We start from the raw sequence: 21,683 nt of genomic DNA on the forward strand, positions 1-21,683 counted from the left end.
GCATCTATAATTCAGGCTATACTTGTATCAGTTGGCAAAGGAAAGAATTAAACAGGGGCAATTGTGATGCAAAATAAACAAATCAGGTTCCACTAGAAATAAAGAGGGTAAGAAACTTTAAGAACACCTATCACATAATTGTAAACTGTGTTGTTTCTACTGAATTTAAATAAAGACCCAGAGGTCTCAAGACCGCCTTAAAAAATTAGGGACACCAAGTACAAACAATGGAACAATTACTATCATTGCTTTAAGACTTTTAACATTGTTTACAATATATGAAATTGTAGTTGCTATTATACTCAAAATGAAAAACCCCACTGAACTCTTTCATGAATATAGAGTGACAACACATTATTAAGATCGATCGAGGGCTTTCCTGGTGGCGCAGTGGTTGAGAGACCGCCTGCCGATGCAGGGGACACGGGTTCGTGCCCCGGTCCGGGAAGACCCCACATGCCGCGGAGCGGCTGGGCCCGTGAGCCATGGCCGCTGAGCCTGCGCGTCCTGAGCCTGTGCTCCGCAATGGGAGAGGCCACAACTGTGAGGGGCCCGCATACCGCAAAAAAAAAAAAAAAAAAAGATTGATCGAATAGTTTTGAAAATACATTTAGATGTTTTGTTATGGGACATAGCTTTTCTTTTTTTTTTCTTTTTTTTGCGCTATGCGGGCCTCTCACTGTTGTGGCCTCGCCCGTTGCGGACCACAGGCTCCGGACGCGCAGGCTCAGCGGCCATGGCTCACGGGCCCAGCCGCTCCACGGCACGTGGGATCTTCCCGGACCGGGGCACGAACCCGTGTCCCCTGCATCGGCAGGCAGACTCGCAACCACTGCGCCACCAGGGAAGCCCTAGGACATAGCTTTTAAGGATGTAACTTGTAAGATTTTTTTTTTTTTTTTGCAGTACGCGGGCCTCTCACTGTTGTGGCCTCTCCCGTTGCGGAGCACAGGCTCCGGACGCACAGGCTCAGCGGCCATGGCTCACGGGCCCAGCCGCTCCGCGGCACGTGGGATCCTCCCGGACCGGGGCACGAACCCATATCCCTTGCATCAGCAGGTGGACTCTCAACCACTGCGCCACCAGGGAAGCCCTGTAAGATTTTTTTGATCATGGTTCTTTGCCAGAAAATGTGATATATTCCTGAGTTTACGAGAGAGGTTAACACACTGTCACAGGCTGGATTCCATGTTAGTTCCGCAAGAATTGCTGTGCCAGTTCCTATACATAAGAGGCCTTATGAAAATCTTGTGAAAAAACATCCGAAATACTGATGTTCTGAAAATGATGAAAATCCAAGGGTCCACAATGGAGATCACAGAGAGAAAGCGTAAGGCTCGGAGGTCTTCAATTTCTTCAGCAGTTCCATTTTTCTCGTGAACAGCTTTAAACGCTCCATAGTAAGCACGATACTGTTTTAAAGGAAAATATTCAATTAGGATAGTGGAAGGTCGATGGCTGCAACAAATTCACTTACTTCACTTAGGAAACATTACTTTTCCGTAAGAGTATGGCAGCTTGGCTCGAGTATTCATTTGGGTAAATTTATAAGCAGCTAAGGCCACCACAGTGGATGGGTGCAAGTGAGAAGCCAGGGAGGTGCAGGGCCGACCTGGGAGGCTCAGTGGAAGCCTGGTCCTCCTGGGAGCCCCTGGCTAAGTCCCTGGAGCTGGTCCACCTGTGGTGAGTGTGGCAGGGCTAGAGTTGCCCGCTCCCTGCCTAGCGGTGTAGAGGAAGAGCTGAAGTGGGACAAATCTAGTCTACTGAGTCGTTTACAGAGTCACCGCACTCCCATAGATACTGATTCTCTTCCCTTTTTCCTCTGCCTCCTTCCTGTCCTCGATTCTTAGTTAGCCCAGAAATAAGCCACTCTTGTGAAATGTCACATGTGTGGAGACACCAATGAAACAGAAACTTGTTTTTTCTTTCTCTGAATTTTTTTTATTGAAGTATAGCTGATTTGCAATGTTTTAGGTGTACAGCATATATATGTATATGTATATACATATAAATGTATTTTTTTTCTTTTTCAGATTCTTTTCCAATATAGGTTATTACAAGATATACAGTTCCTTGTGCTATACAGTAGGTCCTTGTCTATCTATTTTATATATAGCAGTGTGTATCTGTTAATCCCAAATCCCTTATTTATCCCTGCCCCCGATTTCTCTTTTGATAGCCATAAGTTTGTTTTCTATGTCTGTGAGTCCATCTGAAACAGAAACGTTTAATCAACGTGAAGAGACAGGACATATTCCAGTGGAAAGACAGGAGACAACTTGTGTAAATTACTCATTTTTAGCACAGATGCTTATCATTCTGTGGTTGTCATCCTCTTTTCAGACTAGGAAGAAAAAAGAAACATACACAGAGCGATAAGCCTACTTACCTGTGCCCAGCCACTCCTGTATTGTCTTGCTCTTCTTTGAGCTCTCTGGCCTCTTGGGAGCCCTGCAAACTGCTTCACCCCTTTCCTGCCATTCAGCCGACACTGCTGTCTAGACCAGCGCTACAACTGTCTCCCACTCAGTTGGAGGCCAGCCACTTTTTCTCAGTGCTCTTACATCGCCCATGCTCATTGAGATTCTAAATCCATAATGGGACAAAATGGACTCTAATGGTACAGAAAATATGCACACTCAACATTAATGGGAGGGGATATGAATAAGTACACAGACCAGACCCATTCAACGCAATCAGGGATATGAGAAGATGTATGTTCTCATAATTGTTTCCTTACCTTTTTATTCTCTTTTCTGTAGGCTCAGATACTTCCATCTAGTGCACTTAGGAAGACGGAGTTTATCTGGAAGCCCTCTCCCATCATCACTGCTTAATAACACTAAGAGTAATAATAATGGCTAACGTCCACACAGAGCTTCATATTCTCAGGCACCGTTCTAAGTGTTTTACTTTTAAAAGTTTGTTTCATCCTTACGAAAGTCCTGTGAAGTAAGTATGTTCATTATCTCCATTTTACAGATGTGGAAATTGATTACATGCCCAAATCCTACCTTCTTTCCAGGTTGACCTAAAACATTACCCCCAACACGAAGCCTCTGGTGATGGTTAAGGTGGTGGTTAAGCTCATCAGCTTTGGAGTCCGACCATCCAGGTTAGATAGAATCGCCTCACTGGCTGTGTTACTTCAGGCAAGTTACTCTGTTTCCTCATCTATACAATGGGGATAATTGCACCTTTCTTTCAGGATTGTTATGAAATTTGCATGAGATAGTATGAGTACAACCATGAGAACAGGTCCTTGCATTAAGAATAATTCAATAATTAGCTAGTATTATTATTTTATCAATTAGGAGTCAATCCTTTCCTTTTCTAACTCCTTTCCGGCCCTAGTCACTCCCTCTCACCCCCAGTATTATAGCTGCGGGCAGATGTGATGTTTTTCTCATTTTATATCCCCACAATGAATTACAGTGCCTGGAATGTTGTAGGTTCCAGATCTGAGATGAATGAATAAATGGATGACAACAGGCTACACACTTGAGTTGACTGAAAAAGCAAACACTTTATATGACTTTAATCTTTATATTTGCTCCTTTCTCCTCAAAGTGGAGTGCAGCAAGATATAATTCTTACTATTTGAGAATGCTTGATTAGTTGGGATCTGGGTAACTGAATGATGTTTATATAATTAAGACAAACTTTATTTCTGTACACTATTTATCCATATCAATTCTATTGCATATTATTAGGTTATCTGCACTTTCAAGTCACCTGATTTGTATTAGAAATGTAATATTCTACAAACGGCCTTTTATTTATTTTTTGAGTTTACTAAAAATATGACAAATTTATTCCCTTGTGACAGTGATCAAAGTACATATTCTATTAATTCTCACAAGACATCCGTTTGAACACAATCTAGACTTTCGAAAAATCCTCTGATGATCAATGGTATTCCCTAGAATATACTTTATAAACTGCTCCTCTAACAGAGGGCTTGAATACGGAATACCCTCAGAATATACAACTGGTTTGTTCAACGCGTGTAGGTCATTACACAAAGAGAACTGGTGTGAGAAGAGCGCCCTCTGTTGAAATTAGGGGTCCACAAAAAAATGTTGCTGTTGCCGGTTCTCTGGCGACAGCTTGGCTGGACATCCCTGCTTAGGACATCAACATTGATTCCAACGCCCTCTCCCATTCAGTTCATCCATCACCACACCCTAGACCTCACCCTCTGCTCTAGCTCTTTAAATCCACTTCTTACCCTTTTCCCTGGGCCAGTCTCTTGCTACCATCCCTTACACAACTTTAACAGCCTCCTATGGATGGCGCATCCCACCCATTCTTTCTGCTCAACAAAATGAAACACACACACACACACACACACACACACACACACACACACACACACAAGAGTTATCTCAATGCATGCAGGAGGTCCTCTAACCACTTCTCTGACTCCATGGATTCTGATATATGCGATTGCACAAGCTTGTGCATACCTTTACCTGGCTTCTAAACCTTTCAACTACTATGTTGAATCTCTTCATGAAAACCCTCTTTCAGCCATTCCTGCTCCCCGACGAACCTCCAAAACACTGTGGTTTTCTAAGGTAAAAATAATTTTGATGAAAATACTTTGTATACATTAAAGAACGTGCTGCAAACTGCCACTAAAGTTCCTCCCATATTCTCTATACTTTCTTTTTACCGTATCAAATTGGAAATATGAGAATTCAATCTAAACATCTTGCTCTAATCCAGCATTATAACAAACTTAATTAAAAAATCATATTCCAACAAACTTTTCACTGGCTTAATGAAATATGATATTTATGTGATGAGCAAGATTTTTTTTTTTAAGTTTACCCACCTTCACATACAGCCTTATTTTTTCCAATCACTAAATCCTTTCCTTAGAAAAGTGATTTTCAAAGAACGGGCATCTTTAATACTCTTTCCGTGTGTCTATGTGGTCAAAACTATTTTCATAAAAAGATGTTACTTGTCTTTTTTCACTTTCATCCTCTCATAAGTGTACAGTGAGTTTCACAGAAGCTGCCTGATATGTAATGAATGACATCATCACTCCCATAGCTAATGGAATATGTGCTGTGTACTCTTGCATTTTCTAGACCTTTCTAAGGTAATAGGATATACATATGTGCATTTTCAGAGATTGTTCTCAGTGTTTCTGTGCTCTTAACATGCTTTTTCCCATGTTATCTGCTAATATTACTATACTTTATTATCATTCATTAAATAATTTTGAAATCTCAAACTTCTCTTTCACCTATGCAAAAACACAAGCAATAAGTACATTGTAACTTGTTTTACAATAATATCTAAAATTTTTCTTATTTTTAATTTCTAATATTGTAAATACTAATAGATATAATCCACATAAATAAAACATCTTTGGGTCCTTAATAATTTTTAAGAGTGAAAAGAGGGTCGTTAGACTAGAACAAGTTTGAGAACCACTGCCTTAAAATATTATACTATCTTCGGAGGTCATATTTCTTAATTAATTTTCTATGTCTAGCAGGCAATTATAATAAATGGAAGTTATAATTAGTAATACTAATTTTTGAGGCCACCAGGCACCTGGTTAGTGTGTATTTATGTATGTATGTGTATATATATATATATATATATATATATATATGTATATATAACATTTCAAATCCTCATAACTATCTTACAGAGCAAGAATAGTTATCCTCATCACAGATGAGGAAACTGAGGTTAGAAAGGATAAGTAAGCGCTTTTATACTTAGTAAGTGATGAGACCTGATTCAAACCTATGTTAAAGCCCTTATCCTTTCTAGAAATGATACTTCCTGTGAAGAATGCTGTCTGCATTGCATGTCTTTGAAACTTTACAAGTTTTTTAGAAAATCATTTTCAAGTCCATTATTTCCTTCAATCCTCACAAGCCCCTGTGAGTTATTCAAATCTCCTTAGAGAGTCGTCAAGTGCAATGTTCTTTCCAATGTATTATGCTTTCTGCATTATTCTTACTAAAACATTCAAACTCAGGACATAATATCCAGGCATTTGGCTAATTTCTGCTTTTATCGCAGCACAGGTAAGTAAGGCTCTTATTTTAGAGCAAGGATCTGAAAACATATTCTGTAAAGGGCTGAAGAGCAAACATTTTAGGTTTTATGAGTCAAGAGGCAAATAGTGAATATTTAGTAGGTACTTACTAACAAGAGAGAAAACACATTTCTACAATTTTAATTGATGAAATTAAAAATGTAATAATAATTGAGTACAATTTTTGGTAATACATGTCTACTAAAAAGAAGAGTGAGTCTTTTTCTTGGAATCATATTTGACTTAGTTGGGGTTCAGAGTTCATGTGCCCTATCATCAAATTTATGGCAAATGTTTACTTATAAAAACTATTCTTGGGCCTCCCTGGTGGCGCAGTGGTTAAGAGTCCGCCTGCCGATGCAGGGGATACGGGTTCGTGCCCCGGTCTGGGAGGATCCCATATGCCGCGGAGCGGCTGGGCCCGTGAGCCATGGCCGCTGGGCCTGCGCGTCCGGAGCCTGTGCTCCGCAATGGGAGAGGCCACAACAGTGAGAGGCCCACATACCGCAAAAAAAAAAAAAAAAACAAAACAAAAAAAACTATTCTTAACTCCAGGGCTGCACTAAAACAGTGGGCAGGACATATTTGGCCTGTGGGCTGTGATTGCTAAGTCTTGCTTTAGAGTGTGGTTCTCAAAATGTGATCCCCACATCAGCAGGTGAAGAAGAGGCTGCTGAATTCTTCAAAAATGTCTGCATCAGAAACTCTGGAGAATGGGGCCCAGCCAGCTCTGCTTCTAAAAGCACTGCTGATGAGTCTGAGCGTGCTAAAGTTTGAAAACCACTGTTAAATATCTATACCTATATCTCTCTCTGTTTATATAGATATATATTTATTTATTTATCTTGGGGAGTTCTGATCCTAACCCAGAGAGCTCTTTGCCCAACACATTAAGGCCTTCATTTAAGGGAAAAATCACAGTATATTTCACTTTCATCCACCCTTGAAAGTAATGTCCAAAACTGCTACACTGCCATGAGAAACTTAACTTTCCTATTCACATAAGTCTCAGGACTCCAATGACACGGACTTGGTAAAGAATTTATTTAAATGTTGTTCATGTTGAACAAGTACACTGTGGGGTCTGGAGAGGGAGAGGAGCAAGGCTGAAAAAGGTTTCTCAAGCCTCAGCCATTCCTAGGTGTCTTGGCCTGGGTCACAAGAGGAAATACCTGCAAAATGAGGAAGTAATTCAATCTGCACCAACGTTAGTGATAAACCCAACATAATGGCTTTCATGTCACCTCGCTTGCCAAGATAGAAACAAAACCTGTCGAGACAGGTTATTAGAACGACACCACCAGCGGAAACGTTCCTACACATCTGCTAATCCAAACAGCCTCTCCGCCTCTGCAGCACAAGAAACGGCATCCGCCACTCCTCAAAGTTTACTCACGAGTTAAAAAAAACCTAAACCTATGCTTTTAGTCACTCACATGTGCAAATCACTTTGACAGGAGCACACCTTCCCTATTCCCTTTCCACACCAACACCGGGGAGAACTCCCAGATACCATTTGCCCATTTCTGATGCCACTAAAATCATGGGCAGGTGTAACGAAATAAAACCTCACGTAGCCATCGAGAAGTGGTAAAGGACTCGTATTGCCAAGGTCCGCTCCTCAAAGTCCTGAGGTGCATAAATAACCCTGAGATCTTCGCAGAGGAAAGCAGGGAGGAGGGGGTTCTGCTAACTGGAGAGGTTCTGCGGGGCTAAGGGGACACCATCCGGCTCCGGCTTTCCCTACCTTTCTGTGGCTTTACCTCTTTTGGCTCAACAAATTGGGTTCTATCTCCTGGGGGCTGTGGAGGGAACCTGATCCGGGGAACGCAGCAACACACCCTCCTGGCTCAGGGCGCATCTCCTCTTGCACCGCGTCCAATGCGCCCCACCCTTCCCTCCTGGCAACTGCGGCCCGACGCGCTTCAGTCTCCCGCAGCCTGAGCGCCAAGCGACTCACAATTAAAGGCAGGGAGCACATGGTGAAGAGCACAGTCATGAGGGCTAACAGCAGGAGGTGATCCAGCTCCTCCAGGGGCTGCGCGGTCTCTTCCCTCTCGCCGGCGGCCAGCTCCGCTCGTTCCCTGGGGCCAGAGCGCGGGAGCCGCCGCAGCCGCAGGTGCATCGCGTAGAGGTTGCGCATGGCGCTCAGGTTGCACAGCCCGATGGCGAGGACCAGCAGCAGCATGAGGCTGGCGTAGAGCACCGAGTAGCTCAGCACCGACAGCGAGCGTTCCTCGTGGACCATTTGGATGAAGCACCAGGTGCCGGGGCAGTACTGCACGAACTTCCCGAAGCCCGCGAAGGGCAGCGAGCAGAAAGCGAGGCAGAAGGCGCCCACGACAGGCGCCACCAGTGCGCCCCGGCGCGGGGTGATGTATCGTCGGTAGAAGAAGGGATGCCCCAGGGAGAGCCAGCACTCCAGGGCCATGGCCAGCAGCTGCAGCGTCGAGGCAAGCCCGAAGAAGGACATGAAGAAGGCGAAGGCTTGGCACAGCGAGCTGCCGGATGCGGGCTCCAGGCCCCTCAGGCTCCGGTTCTGCGCGTAGGCGGACAGCACGAAGGGGCTCACGAGGGACTTGCCCAGCAGGTCGGTGACCGTCAGGCCGCACACCAGCACGTAGAAGACGGAGGGCGGCGGGCGCGGCGAGCGCCGCGGGCACGACCGCAGCCCCGAGCGCGCCAGCAGCCCCAGGGCTAGCAGGTTGCCCAGGAGGCCCGTGCTGAAGAGCACCCCGCCCATCGTCGCTGAGTTTCCCTTCTCCACCGACGTGGTGTTGCAGCAGCGGTAGAACAGCGGCCTCATGGCGGGAGGCGCGGCGAGCCAGAGCGGAGGCTGCGGGAGCGCTGGGGCCACGGCGTCTCGGTGCAGAGGAGCGCCCCAGGCCGCCCCGCGCCCGGCTCCGCCGGAGAGGCTGAGACGCCAAGAAAGCTCCGCGGACGGCGGTCTGTTCCCCACCGCAGGCGCCTCTTATCTCAACTCTCGGGTCACACCCCGCCCCTCGGGGCGGGACGCACGGCCGGCTGCGCAGCCCGCGCTGGTTTCTCAGAGACCCCCGGCAGCGGAGTGAAGAGCTCCGCCCCGACGCGCCGGGTCCTGAGGAGAGACAGATCCTCAAGCCCAGAGTCGGAAGAAGGGAGGGAGGAAGGAAGGAAGGGAGGGAAGGAGGGAGGGAGGGAGGGAGGAAGGAAGGAAGGGGGAAAGTAGGCAGACTCCCAGCATCCAAGACCAGTCCTTCCTGCGAGGCAAGAGAACTACTGAAATGGAGGGGAAATTAAGCCGCAGCCACTGGGAGGAGAGGGGCCCGAGGAGGAGCATCCAAGACCAGTCCTTCCTGCGAGGCAAGAGAACAACTGAAATGGAGGGGAAATTAAGCCGCGGCCACTGGGAGGAGAGGGGCGAGGGGGTGGTGGCGTGGTGGGACTGTGGCGGTGGCCGAGAAGAACTCTGAAGTTGAGCGCGGCTGGGAGGCTGAGAAAGCTCTACCACTAGTTTTCGCGTTAGTGCTTTAAGGAGGGGAAAAGGTAACCAACCTTCGCATAACACCTAAGCCTTAGCTCCTTTCTCTTCTAGATCCTGAAACAGGAACAGTGAGCTTCATGGCCTAGGTGAGGAAACGGAGATCTTGGAAGTTTAAGTCATCTCCCAAGGTGACAGAGTTAGTACTTGAGCTGGACTTGGAACCCGGATCTTCTGTTTATAGAGTCCAGCTGTCTTGCTTCCGTGGCTTCTCCTATCAAGCTTTCAGGCAAGTGGCTCCAGGGAAAACCAAGAGGAGATGCTGGGTAGCGTGAATCACGGTGGTTGTGTAGACATGGTGGGAGGAGGATGGTTAAGAGTGCTGATGATATCAGAGCCGGGTTTAAGTCCTGGTTCTGTTACTCACTGTGTGACCCTGAGAGACTTGCTTAACGTCGCAAGAAGTAACATCTAACCAGCTTGTTTGGCTCTTTTGAAACATAGGGATAACACGTGTAAAGTGCAAACGCGTAGGAAGCACTAAGTACATACATTTGTCAGGATTCTCCCATGTTTTAGGAAGGCTGTTTTAGTAGCTAATGTTTAACTGCAATTTTGAGCATGGATTTGGAAACCAGAAAATAGGAGACTTAGTTTGAAGCTTTTTCACTCTGGTCTGTGACTACTAGAAAACATTTCTGCCCTTCTGGCCTTTCACTTGGCTGCATGATAGATTGGAGGGAGTTAATTGTGCTTAGCGTGACTTATTTCTTTAATTAACACTTGACACCCTGGGAAAGAAACTGGCTTGAGTGTGGAATTTCAGGGGGATGACCAGGACCCTATTACATAAGCAAGTAGATTATGCCTTGGCTTGAAGAAGCTCATTTTGTGGCTCAGTGCCTGTTCTGATGGACAGACTCAGGGAGAGAGTAAGACCGGGCTTTAGACATAAAAGCCTAAAGGGTAGCCGGAGAGGCTGCTTTCAGATTGAAAGCCTGGCCAGTAATTCAGGTCTTGGGGTGGGGACAAAGAGTCCAAGCTTTGGAATTAGATCTTTCTGAACTCCACCACTAGCTGTGACCCACGGGTTAGTTTACTTAATCTCTCTGAGTCTGTTTCCTTATAAATAGGATATGGGACTTATGCTGGCCTTGTAGGGTTATTGTGAAGCTGAGAAAGTATAAGGCTTTTGGCATAGAGTAATAAAAATAGTGAGAGCTAACATTTATAAGCCCCTATTTATATATGCTGAACACTCTCTAATCCTTTCACATCTATTAACTCAATTAATAGAAGGTCTTTCGAGGGCTTAGTTCCCTTCTCCCTCTCGTTCCCACCACCTCTTATTCCCACCTCCAGCCCCTAATGAACAATTATGGACTTAGAGGAGCTCCATTTGAGTTGATGAAGAGGAAGAAGTAGCAGGCCCGATAACCAAAGGGCACAAAAATCTGATGAATCTGAGGTCTCCTCTCTAGACAGACAGCCACACGTATGCACAATTTATACCAATTTCAGTGTGTTCACAGTTTCCTGAAGTCTCGCTATGCTGCCTGGAGGAGGCCCAATAGACTCTAGGTTAAGAATCTTCCTCTAATGACGTTGTATCGGGATGTTCTCTGAAGCGTACCGACTCCCATTTTTTGCAGTCTTATTTTTCTGTTCCAGCTGTCTTGACCTTCATACCCCTTCCAAGAATGTACGCAACTTTTTAGAAACAACTCTCAAGTGGGACTGAAGGGGCAACTGTCCATCCTTGACATGGTCTATATATGTCATGCTTCAAGGCTGATGGCTTTGAATGGATACAATTCAGGAAACCACATGCTTCCTTCTGGCCAGTGTAGCTGGCCTTTACCATGGGATTTCCAGCTGCTTTCCTGCCTGTTTGCTCTGGTTCACCCTGCCCTATTCTCATGGTTAACTTTGGAGTCTCCTGTCCCTCCGCCTAAGAAATCTTATTGTACAACTTCATTGTTCAGCCCAGAAAAGTATCATTTGTTCATACATCAAGTATTTTTTGAGCTCTTACTTTGTGCCAGGAATGGGAGTGAGGTGTGTGGGCCTTGAGGAACATACAGCAAAGAAGCGAAGGCAAATGTCATGTCATGTGACCTTTACATGGTTATACACTTTTATATCAGCTTTCATAGTAACAAGGCTAAGGTTCCCCACCCCGACCCCTAGAGGGAAACTTCTAATGAAAATATCTTGGGCCCAGTTACATAGTAAAGTTATCTTCATAATCTGCAGGTTGCTTAATTGGGTTATAAGACAAATCTTCTGGAAAAATATATATGGTATAATGTGAACAGACACATCTAAATATATAATTATATTATGATTTTGTAAACATAAAAACCATATATGCTCATGGACAAGAACTAGAAGTGACATAGGCAAATGAAACATTAACTTAAACTTGAGAATGGATGGTTGAAAAATTTCTCCTTGGATTTGTGATATTTTCAGTATGGTACCTGTAATAATTATCTACAAATTTTTTAAACAGAAAACAAGTGTATGCTCATGGCCAGATTTTAGAAAGGAGAGAGTAGGAAAAAGAATAGGATTTCCTGGATCCATATTGACTGTTCTTATCCATCCCTCAATCCTACTGAACTCTAAGCAACATTTTGGGCTGGGGATTGTGAAGAGCAAAGAATAGGGAGGAGGAAAGCTAAAAAGTAAAGACAAACTTAGCTACCAATTTTGGAGCATCTGCTCTGTGCTAGTGGCCGTGCTAGATACTCTTCACATGCAGGGGGTGAGGTGGTGGCACAGCAGTGTGGTGGTGATGGGAAGGGTCTTTGTGGTCATACTGTGTGAATTCAGATCTCAGCTTTGCCCCCTTGCTAGCTCTGTACCCTTGAGCGACCTTCTAACCTTTCTAAACCTGTTTCCTTGTCTGTGGAAATGGAGGGAGGAGTACTTATACTGAACTCATATGCTAGTTATGTACCTAAAATAGAAAATAATCTTCATGGAGCAATCATTCTCAACCTTGGCTGTACTTTATTTATTCATTTATTTATTATTTTTTAATTGAAGTTTAGTTGATTTACAATGTTTCAGGTATACAGCAAAGTGATTCTGTTTATAGTTATTTATATATATATATATATTTCAGATTCTTTTCCATTATAGGTTATTACAAGATATCAAATATAGTTCTCTGTGTTATACAATAGGTCCTTGTTGTTTATCTATTTTATACATAGTAGTGTGTATCCGTTAATCCCAAATTCCTAATTTATCCCTCCTTCACCTCCCCTTTTTAACCATAAGTTTGTTTTCTATGTCTGTGAGTCTATTTCTGTTTTGTAAATATAAGTTCATTTGTATCATTTTTTTATATGCCACATATAAATGATATCATATAATATTTGTCTTTCTCTGTCTGACTTACTTCACTTAGTATGGTAATCTCTAGGTCCATCCATGTTGTTGCAAATGGCATTATTTCATTCTTTTTTAGGTCTGAGTAATATTCCATTGTATATATACGTCACATCTTCTTTACCCATTCATCTGTCAATAGACACTTAGGTTACTTCCATGTCTTGGCTATTGTATATAGTGCTGCTATGAATATTGGGGTGCATGTATCTTTCTGCATTAGAGTTTTCATCTTTTCTGTATATATGCCCAGGAGTGGGATTGCTGGATCATATCTACTTTTAGTTGTTTAAGCAGCCCCCATACTGTTTTCCATAGCGGCTGCCATCCTTGGCTGCACTTTAGAATCACTTAGAAAGCTGTAAACATTTCTGATGATTCGACACCTTAAACCAATTATATCAGACTCTCTGGGAGTTCCCTCCAGGCTTCACTCCACTGTGCAGTTACAGTGAGAACCACTGGACTAGAATTTAAGCTTAGTGCTGTGACTTGCTCTGCATGGCTCTGTCAGTGATGTCAATGTTTTTATTCCTGTCAGTAGCACCCGAGAAGTCTTCTTTCTTTTCCCCCCATTTTTCAGATAAGGAAAATGAGACTCAGGTTAATAACTTCTCCAAGTTTACATAATTAGTAAGTGATGAGGCTAGAATGGCATCCAGATCTTTTGGATTCCCCAGGCCTCTGCTTTGGAGGAAGAGAAGAACAGAGAAGACAAGAGGGTGGGAGAGACAGGAAGGACCCTGCGATTTCCTTTATTTGCTCAGAGGTGGGGAGGCAGAACTCCCCCAGGGTCAGACAGCATGCCAGTTGCCTACATTTCTGCTGGTTGCCTATGTCATGTGGCCAAGTCTGCACAAACATCATATTAGCATCTGTTGGCTAAAGTTTGCAGGTGGTTTAGTAAACTCTTCATTTTGTCCCATTGTGATTTCTGCTTTTTTGGGCTCCCCAACCTCTTGTCCATCAAGAAGTTTCATTTTGATATCTTTTGCTGCCAAAGCAAGTAATTAAATCCTCCAGAGATTCTGGGGAGTGGGTGTGTCCTGGCCGACCTCAGTGTCCACGTATAAATCAGGATCAGGATCTCTGTATGCTTGGATCTTGGAGAAAACATATTCTCAGTTATAGCTTGGCTGTAGTTTAAACCCTAAAGATCAGAATGAATTTTTGAAACTGCCTTTGGGTGATGACCTAGGAATAAATAAATGGTGGAATAATACATTTGTCAACCCAATTATAGGTTTGACGTTTCACTGATTACTGAGATTTTCTAGCAGTTTGCTTGTGGTTCTAAGGGATATTGTTGGCAGGTGTGGCTAGTTTGTTCCCTGTGAAGCAGACTCTGAGATGGAGGCTAGTGTGTAGGATATTTATTAGGAGTGCTTTGGTGATGAACACCTGTGAAAGGGAAGGAACAGAAGCAGGATTGGGCAGAGGGTGAAGTCAGGCTATGATAGTTTCAATAAAAGGCTCGAACCAACCTGACTGGTAGTTCAGAAGCTGAAAGGGGTCTTTGGAGTTGCCCCAAACTGGGGGTGAGGGCCTTATCACCTTGGGTTGGCCAGGCACTGGGGGCCCAGGGAAGGGCACATGACCTTGAGGGCAGCAATTCTTTTGAGACAAGGCAACAGCTAGAGGGGGCTGATAGTGAGGACTGTGTGCCAGTAGCCGGAAGAGTAAGCCCTTTAGTTTGGAGGGGGATCTGGGTAGTGCATTCAGCATCCACTACCAGGATGGTATTGTTGGGCATCTCAGCTGAGACCCAGAGGCAGTGAGCCCTTAAGCTCCACCTACACTTAACTCAGGTTTAAAGAAGCCTCCCTAAACCCCTTTTTGGTGACCTCAGGCAAGTTAGGCCAACGTCTAGGTCACAGCATTCCAATGCTATTTTTTTATTCATACCTTTTTTTAATCTTGCTTTCCTCAGCATAGTCTTGGATTTTTATTTTAACATTCTTCTTCAGATTCTTCCCAGAAGTTTCTCATCCTCATCCCTGAACCTAAGAAGCCCACTTTCTTGGGCTCGCTGAAAGCCCCATCACATTTAATGTATTATACTGTGTTGTGTGTTTGCACGTTGGGGTGTGAATCTCTCAAGGGCAGGGGCTGTGTCTTATTTAACTTTCTCCCCCAGGTCCCAGCACATGCTGTTAGGCACATGGTAGGCTCTCCATAAATATTTACTAAATGAACGAATAACCATGATACTATTTTTCCTTGTCCTGGAAGACTCTATCCTGAGTCAGAAACAATTTTGATCTCTCATTCTAAGAAGCTAAGATATTCTTCTGTATTCAACTGCCAGGCAGAAAGCCCAGATCAAACAAATTTAAGTTGTATGCTTATGTAAGTCTGGGTGTCAAAATTATTTTGTATACCTGTATGTGGCTCTGGAAAAAATGGAGACTGGCTTTTGAAATCACTTGTTTCTCTGTGTATGTGCTAATTTACATGAAAGATGAGTTATTTGAAATAATACACATTCTTAGCAGGAGAGCGTTGAGAGCAAACAATTGAAAAGTTGGAAACTTCCAACTTTAAGAATGAATTACTATTATTACTGTTAATAAGGTTGGAGAGAGAGGAGGAAAATTTATGTGGTTCAAACGTTTCTTTTATCACCTTGAATTTCAATACAGATAAATGTCTTCCTATTAGACAATAATCTGAGCTGAACAAAGGATAATTTATAGGCAGACCATTTTTAACCGCTGGTCAAGAGTAGACAGTAAATGTCATCTGTCAGTAACCATGGTAAGGAAATGCTGGGGAAGACTTTGATATACAGTCTGCAGAGAGAATTAAACTAACAGGGGAGTCATTAATCTGGGCAGTAAGACACTGTGATCCCCGTGTATCTTATAAACTTCATCGGTACTTTTTTTGTACTTGGCAAAAAAGCATTATTGTTGAAAACAACCAACATGACTCACATTTTGCAATTTTGGCTTTCTTGGGGGATCTAAAGTACAAACTCATAGTACATCTTATCTCATCTATTTCTTTATCTCAGTATTTTTCAAACCTCACTTTTCACAGCTATAAAGGGGAACAAGTCTAATTGTGATTAGAAATGGTTCTTATTATGGCAGAATGCAAATTAATTCATGCTTTATGACAACAACAATAAGAGAAAAAAATGTTGAGTAATGAGCTTGTTATGGCAGACAGTAAAGAAGAAATGCTCATCTTTGGCTTAAAGGATTGAACGAGTAAGATTTTCTGCCCTACCCAGTCAGGGTGCAGTGACTATGGCCTGTTCCATTCATGTCTGATGGTTGGGTTAGGGTCGAGTCTATTACTGAATGGCTTAACTGTAACGGTAGGCCAGAGACTAGCTAGTTGCCCACTAAATCCATTTCCTCCTCTTGGGTGGTCACACGTACTACATTTTCTTGCCTCCTCTGCCATTATGTCTCATCATATAGCTGAGTTCTGGCCTCCTACATGCTGTCCTTCATCCCCTTTCTCCATCTACTAGCTGAATATAGAGGATTTTGAGGTCCTAGAAAAAGATGGAATACATGGAAGGGACCTGGGTCCCAGAATGACCATGTAGGAGTTTTTCTGCTGGCTAGGAACATACATTTTGAGTATTATGTGAGCAAGAAAGTACTATTGTCTAAGCTGATGAGAATTTAGAATTTATCTTTTACAGCAGCTGACATTAGCCTAATGAATTCAAGCATGTAAGCTTATGTTTCCTAAGGCCATGTCTACTACAAGAAAGGCTGGGAAATTTTGTCCTTTAGTTGGACATGTTACCACTTCAAATAAAATTGGAGTTGTGCTGGTAAGGAAAAGGGGAGAATGAGATATTTGGTGGTCAACCAACAGTCTCTGCCATGGTATGTAATAGTTCACATATTACAGAGTGAACGAGGAAAATGAAGACTAAGAAAAGATCATTGAGGGGCTTCCCTAGTGGCGCAGTGGTTGAGGGTCCGCTTGCCGATGCAAGGGACGCGGGTTCGTGCCCCGGTCCGGGAGGATCCCACATGCCGCGGAGCGGCTGGGTCCATGAGCCATGGCCACTGAGCCTGCGCGTCCGGAGCCTGTGCTCCTCAACGGGAGTGGCCACAACAGTGAGAGGCCCGCGAACCACAAAAAAAAAAAAAAAAAAAAAAGAAAAGATCACTGAATTTGGCAAGTAGGAAGTCACTGATGACCTTCAAGAGCCCAGAGTAGAGCAATTATCAGATTGTAGAAGATGAAGGAGTGCATGGGTCATGAGTCATTGGAGCCAGCAATTCGTTTTGGCTGTGAAAGCAAAGAAAGAAATTAAAAGAGCAGAGGGGAAAACAAAGGCTTTTTCAAGCTGGGGGGAAATTGTTCCTATTTTGAGAGCTGACAAAGGAGAGGGTAAAGCTGCTGGAGAAGAGATGATGATTGAGGGAGCAAGACTCAAAGATGTTGGGATGGGAAATAGTGGTGAAGAAGTGAGCCCTAGAAAGATAAGATCTTCTCCCATGATGGGAGTTAAGAATCTGAAGGTGGTGTATACGGAGATAGAGATATTTTGAGATGAAAAGTAGGGTACAAGATAGAGCTGACCCCAGAGAGCCTCATTCATTCATTCACTAAATATCACTGGAAATAAAGCTGTGAACATGAAAGATATGGTCCCTGCCTATGTGGAATGAGGATAGATGACCATTGAACAAAAACTTACAATTAAATAAGAAGAGTGAGGTGAGGAGTTTGTCTGGAAAGTAAGGAATGTCAGGGGTATGAGGAATTTGGAGAAGGATGGAGGAGCCAATGTGGGGAAGGCCCTAAAGCACCACTAGGAAGTGATGGGGTGGTGGTCATGGTGATGGTGGTTGACAGACAAGAGTGAGAGCACAGCTGAAATTAGCATGAATTCGGAGTGCGTCCTTTAGCACAGTTCTTTACTTTCTCAGCATTCACATTCTGTGACGCCAAGGCAGGAAAGCAGAGGAAACACATGGGTCAGTCCAGGGAGTATTCTGTCTCCAATGTTAAGTGTAGTAAATTTTGGAATAATGGTCCAAATAAGTGAAAATTCTATACAAAAACCTAGTTAAAAGCCATTAGTTTTATTATTATTGTATAAGTTAGTTAAAGAGAAAAAATACACTAGTAAGGATAAATTACACTTTAGAATTTAGTGAACATTAATTTTTATCATACATGAGTTAATCTGAGCACAACTTAAAAGTCCATTAAAGAATTCTTAGCTCCTTGAGTTTGGTTTGGAAAAAGTTAATGAGTTTAAATTGAATTCCCACTCATTACTGTAGTAGAGATGAACTGCTCACTATATCAGTTTCCTCTTTTCCCCAGGCACATAGCTAAACGACATTTCCCAGCCTCCCTTAAATTTGGATGTGGCTGGTGGCTGAGTTTGGGCCCATGAAGTGGAGGTGGAAGTGATGTATGCTACTTGCAGATTCAGCCTATGAAATCTTAGCCATCCATGATCCTCCAGTTACTTTCTTCTTTTGCCTACTGGCTGAATGCAGAACATCCAGTGGAGGACTCTGAGGCCCAGGGATTAAAGGAGCCAGGGTTCCTGAATTCCACATGGAAGGCTGCCCGCTGAAAACCCAACTGAACTGTAAATGTGCAAAGTAAACCACTGTGTCAGGCCTGTGAGATTCTGAGGCTTGTTTGTGATAGAACCTAGCTTCATCTAACTAATAAAATTATCAATCAGATGGGAAGTTGGATTACTTAATAATAATGCAGTTTCGTAGTCTGAAATAAAGTCATCCCTAGGTATCCATGGGGGATTATTTCCAGGACCCCTGCAGATACCAAAATTTGAGGATGCTCAAGTCCCTCATATAAAATGGCACATTACTTGCATATAACCTATGTACACCCTCCTTCATATTTTAAATCATCTCTAGATATCTTATAATACTTGATACAAATGTAAATGCTATTAAATCATTGTAAATACAGTGTAAATGCTATCTAAATAGTTGTTTGTACATGACAAATTCAAGTTTTGCTTTTTGGAACTTTCTGGGAAAACAGTTGTTTTTTCCAAATACTTTCTATCCTGGTTGATTGAATTCACAGATGGGGAACCTGCAGATACAAAGGGCCAACTGTATAGCAAGCCCTTCCCAACCTCAAATTTCTTTACACGAAATTTTAGTACAATTTACTTAATATCTGTCCTAAAATTATGAAAATGTTGGATAATGTATATGTGGATTTCAAATCACTAATATTGAAGATGAATGGGAAAATTGCTAAGAATAAAGGGAGGTGAAGTATCTGGCAAAGGCTGGGAAGAGGCCTTTGGAATGCAGCCATGGAAAAGTAAAAGAATCTCAAGCAAAGCCCTCCTGGGTCTTGCACCTGCATTCCTGACACCACAGTGGATAGACAGCTGAGCTGCCTGAGCAGCAGTGTGCTGATGCATGCTGGAAGGAAGTTTTCAGGGGAGTGCCATGTTTTTAAAATCCTAGGAACAGGGAAAGGAGTTTGAGAAATACTCCTGGGGGCCAACCTGGAATTCTATACCCAGTGAAAATATTCCTGAAATCAGAGACAAAACAAAGACATTTCTCAACAAAGAAAATCTAAGAGAATTCATTGCCAGAGGACTCACTCTAAAAGAAGTAATAAAGAGAATTCTTCAGGCATAAGGAAAGTGATCACAGACAGAAAAAACAGAAATGCAGGAAAGAAAGAGTAAACACTTGGGTAAATCTAAATAAATACACACTATACAAACAACAATCGTAATGCCTTGTGTAGTTTAAATATATATAGAACTAAATGCATGACAACAATAGCACAAAAGGCATGGGGATAAATGGAGTTAAAATGTTTTAAGGTTTTAGCATCATCTAGGAAGTGGTAAAAATATTAATATACACTATACAATAATAAGTCAATAATGCATGTCATACTCTCTAGAGTAACAGCTAAATAATAGTAAAAGAATATATAATTAATAAAGAAGAAAATGCAATAACAAAATATTCATCTATTTCAAAATAAGGGAAAAAAGAAGAAAAAATATAAAATATGAAAACGACTAGTGAGATGGTAGATACAAATTCAAATATACCATCAATAATATTAAATGTAAGTGAACCAAAGTCATTACAGACTTTTAATTTTGAAAAAAATTAAGCTGCTTCTCACTGGATAGAAGCACACAGCACATAGTAGGTACGGTAGAACTAAGCAAATTAGAAATTTATTTGTGCATCATTTACAACGAATTTAAAAGTAAAAATTTTTTTGGAAACTACAGATAAATCAATCTTCTCTTCTGCCTCTTGTTTTTCCAAATTAGGTCTTTCATGTTTTGAAACATCAACTGGCAGTGAAGAGATAGAATGAATGAAAGGACACTACACCAAAAAAGGGAAAGGACTTACATACAACTCTTTAAAAAATTGACTTCTATAGCTTTTGTGAAAGGCTGGTGCTTAAATATTGAATAAAAACCAGGTAACTAATATTTTCAAGATATTGAAAAAAAAGAAATTAGAAGTTAGCACATCAGTTCACATCAGTTAAATGAACATTAGTAAGGCTTTTGAATGTAGGTTCTGGGACTCATAGCTAGACAGAGACCATTTGGGAGCAATCTTCACTGCAAATTTCTCAAACTTGGACTCCTATTCATAAGCCCAAAGATTAACAAGCTTGTAAGAACTTTTCATTTTACATTTTTATTTAAATAATTTAAAACATTTATATAAATCTATTCTGGCTAGTCAGTGTGACCTAGTACTGTTCCCATATGTTTCTGTCCATAATCACATGGTCCCAAGGCCTTATGATGTCATGGCATAGCATAAAAGAAATGTTTCACACTTGTTCCAATAAAGAAAAGCTGTGGAAGCATCCCTCTACCACATGTCACATAGTGATATAGGCCCACAGAATCCAATAGAACCTTCAAGGCAATAGTCAATTCCATATTTATATTTTGAATAGTTGTTTTTTGTACAATAGATCTTGCATACCAACTTTGCAAATTCAATCAGCAGTAAATGCAGTAGTAAAAACCCAATGAAGACTTCTCTGTTAAATTTGTATTTTAGAGTACACAAAAAAATGAGCCATCAAAATAATAGATCTGTGGCTTAAAATGAGTTCACTGTAAAAAGGAAAAACAACAACAACAAAAAGTACTGAAATAAAAGGTAATTACCTTTAATAATAAAAAAAAACCCATAATGATGATAATGGTTCATCACCTTGAAAACAAAGTTGTAGGGAGCTATAGCTGGGCTCCCTTCTCTATGGTCCAAATGAGAGCTTGGCAACAACCGTAGGGACGTCTCAAGCAAACAACCACAAGCATTCATGCCTAGGGTATCTTTTATTTTTTTATTTTTTTAATTTTAATTTAATTTTATTTTATTTTTACATCTTTATTGGAGTATAATTGCCTAACAATGGTGTGTTAGTTTCTGCTTTATAACAAAATTAATCAGTTATACATATACATATGTTCCCACATCCCTTCCCTCTTGCGTCTCCCTCCCTCCCACCCTCCCTATCCCGCCCCTCCAGGCGGTCACAAAGCACCGAGCTGATCTCCCTGTGCTATGCGGCTGCTTCCCACTAGCTATCTACCTTACGTTTGGTAGTGTATATATGTCCATGCCTCTCTTTCGCTTTGTCACAGCTTACGCTTCCCCCTCCCCATATCCTCAAGTCCATTCTCTAGTAAGTCTGTGTCTTTATTCCTGTCTTACCCCTATCTTCTTCATGACATTTTTTTCTTAAATTCCATATATATGT

At 42.2% G+C, this 21,683-nt stretch overlaps 1 protein-coding gene across 2 annotated transcripts; it reads right to left on the reverse strand.

Annotated features, from left to right (window-relative positions):
- Positions 1-1,172: 1,172 nt before the first annotated feature.
- PTGDR (prostaglandin D2 receptor) lies at positions 1,173-8,876 on the reverse strand. 2 transcript variants are annotated; one of them, XM_060098117.1, is made up of 2 exons: positions 8,031-8,876; positions 1,173-1,412 (listed from the first exon to the last, which is right to left on the reverse strand). In XM_060098117.1, exons 1-2 carry the CDS (start codon positions 8,874-8,876, stop codon positions 1,173-1,175), a joined length of 1,086 nt encoding a protein of 361 aa, XP_059954100.1. The 2 variants fall into 2 exon arrangements, with proteins under 2 accessions (XP_059954100.1, XP_059954099.1); XM_060098116.1 differs by having other exon boundaries at positions 1,316-1,412; positions 7,834-8,876.
- Between the last annotated feature and the right edge of the window lie 12,807 nt (positions 8,877-21,683).

Source organism: Mesoplodon densirostris, chromosome 4, assembly GCF_025265405.1.
Source record: "Mesoplodon densirostris isolate mMesDen1 chromosome 4, mMesDen1 primary haplotype, whole genome shotgun sequence".
NCBI lineage: Eukaryota > Metazoa > Chordata > Mammalia > Artiodactyla > Ziphiidae > Mesoplodon > Mesoplodon densirostris.

Bases quoted from the DNA above. Each gene is read 5' to 3' on its own strand.
- PTGDR (XM_060098116.1), bottom strand. From the start codon at position 8,876: ATGAGGCCGCTGTTCTACCGCTGCTGCAACACCACGTCGGTGGAGAAG. The intron at 1,413-7,833 runs GTAAAGCCACAG...CCTTTAAAACAG, and splicing joins AATTTGTTGAGCCAAAAGAG to TATCGTGCTTACTATGGAGC.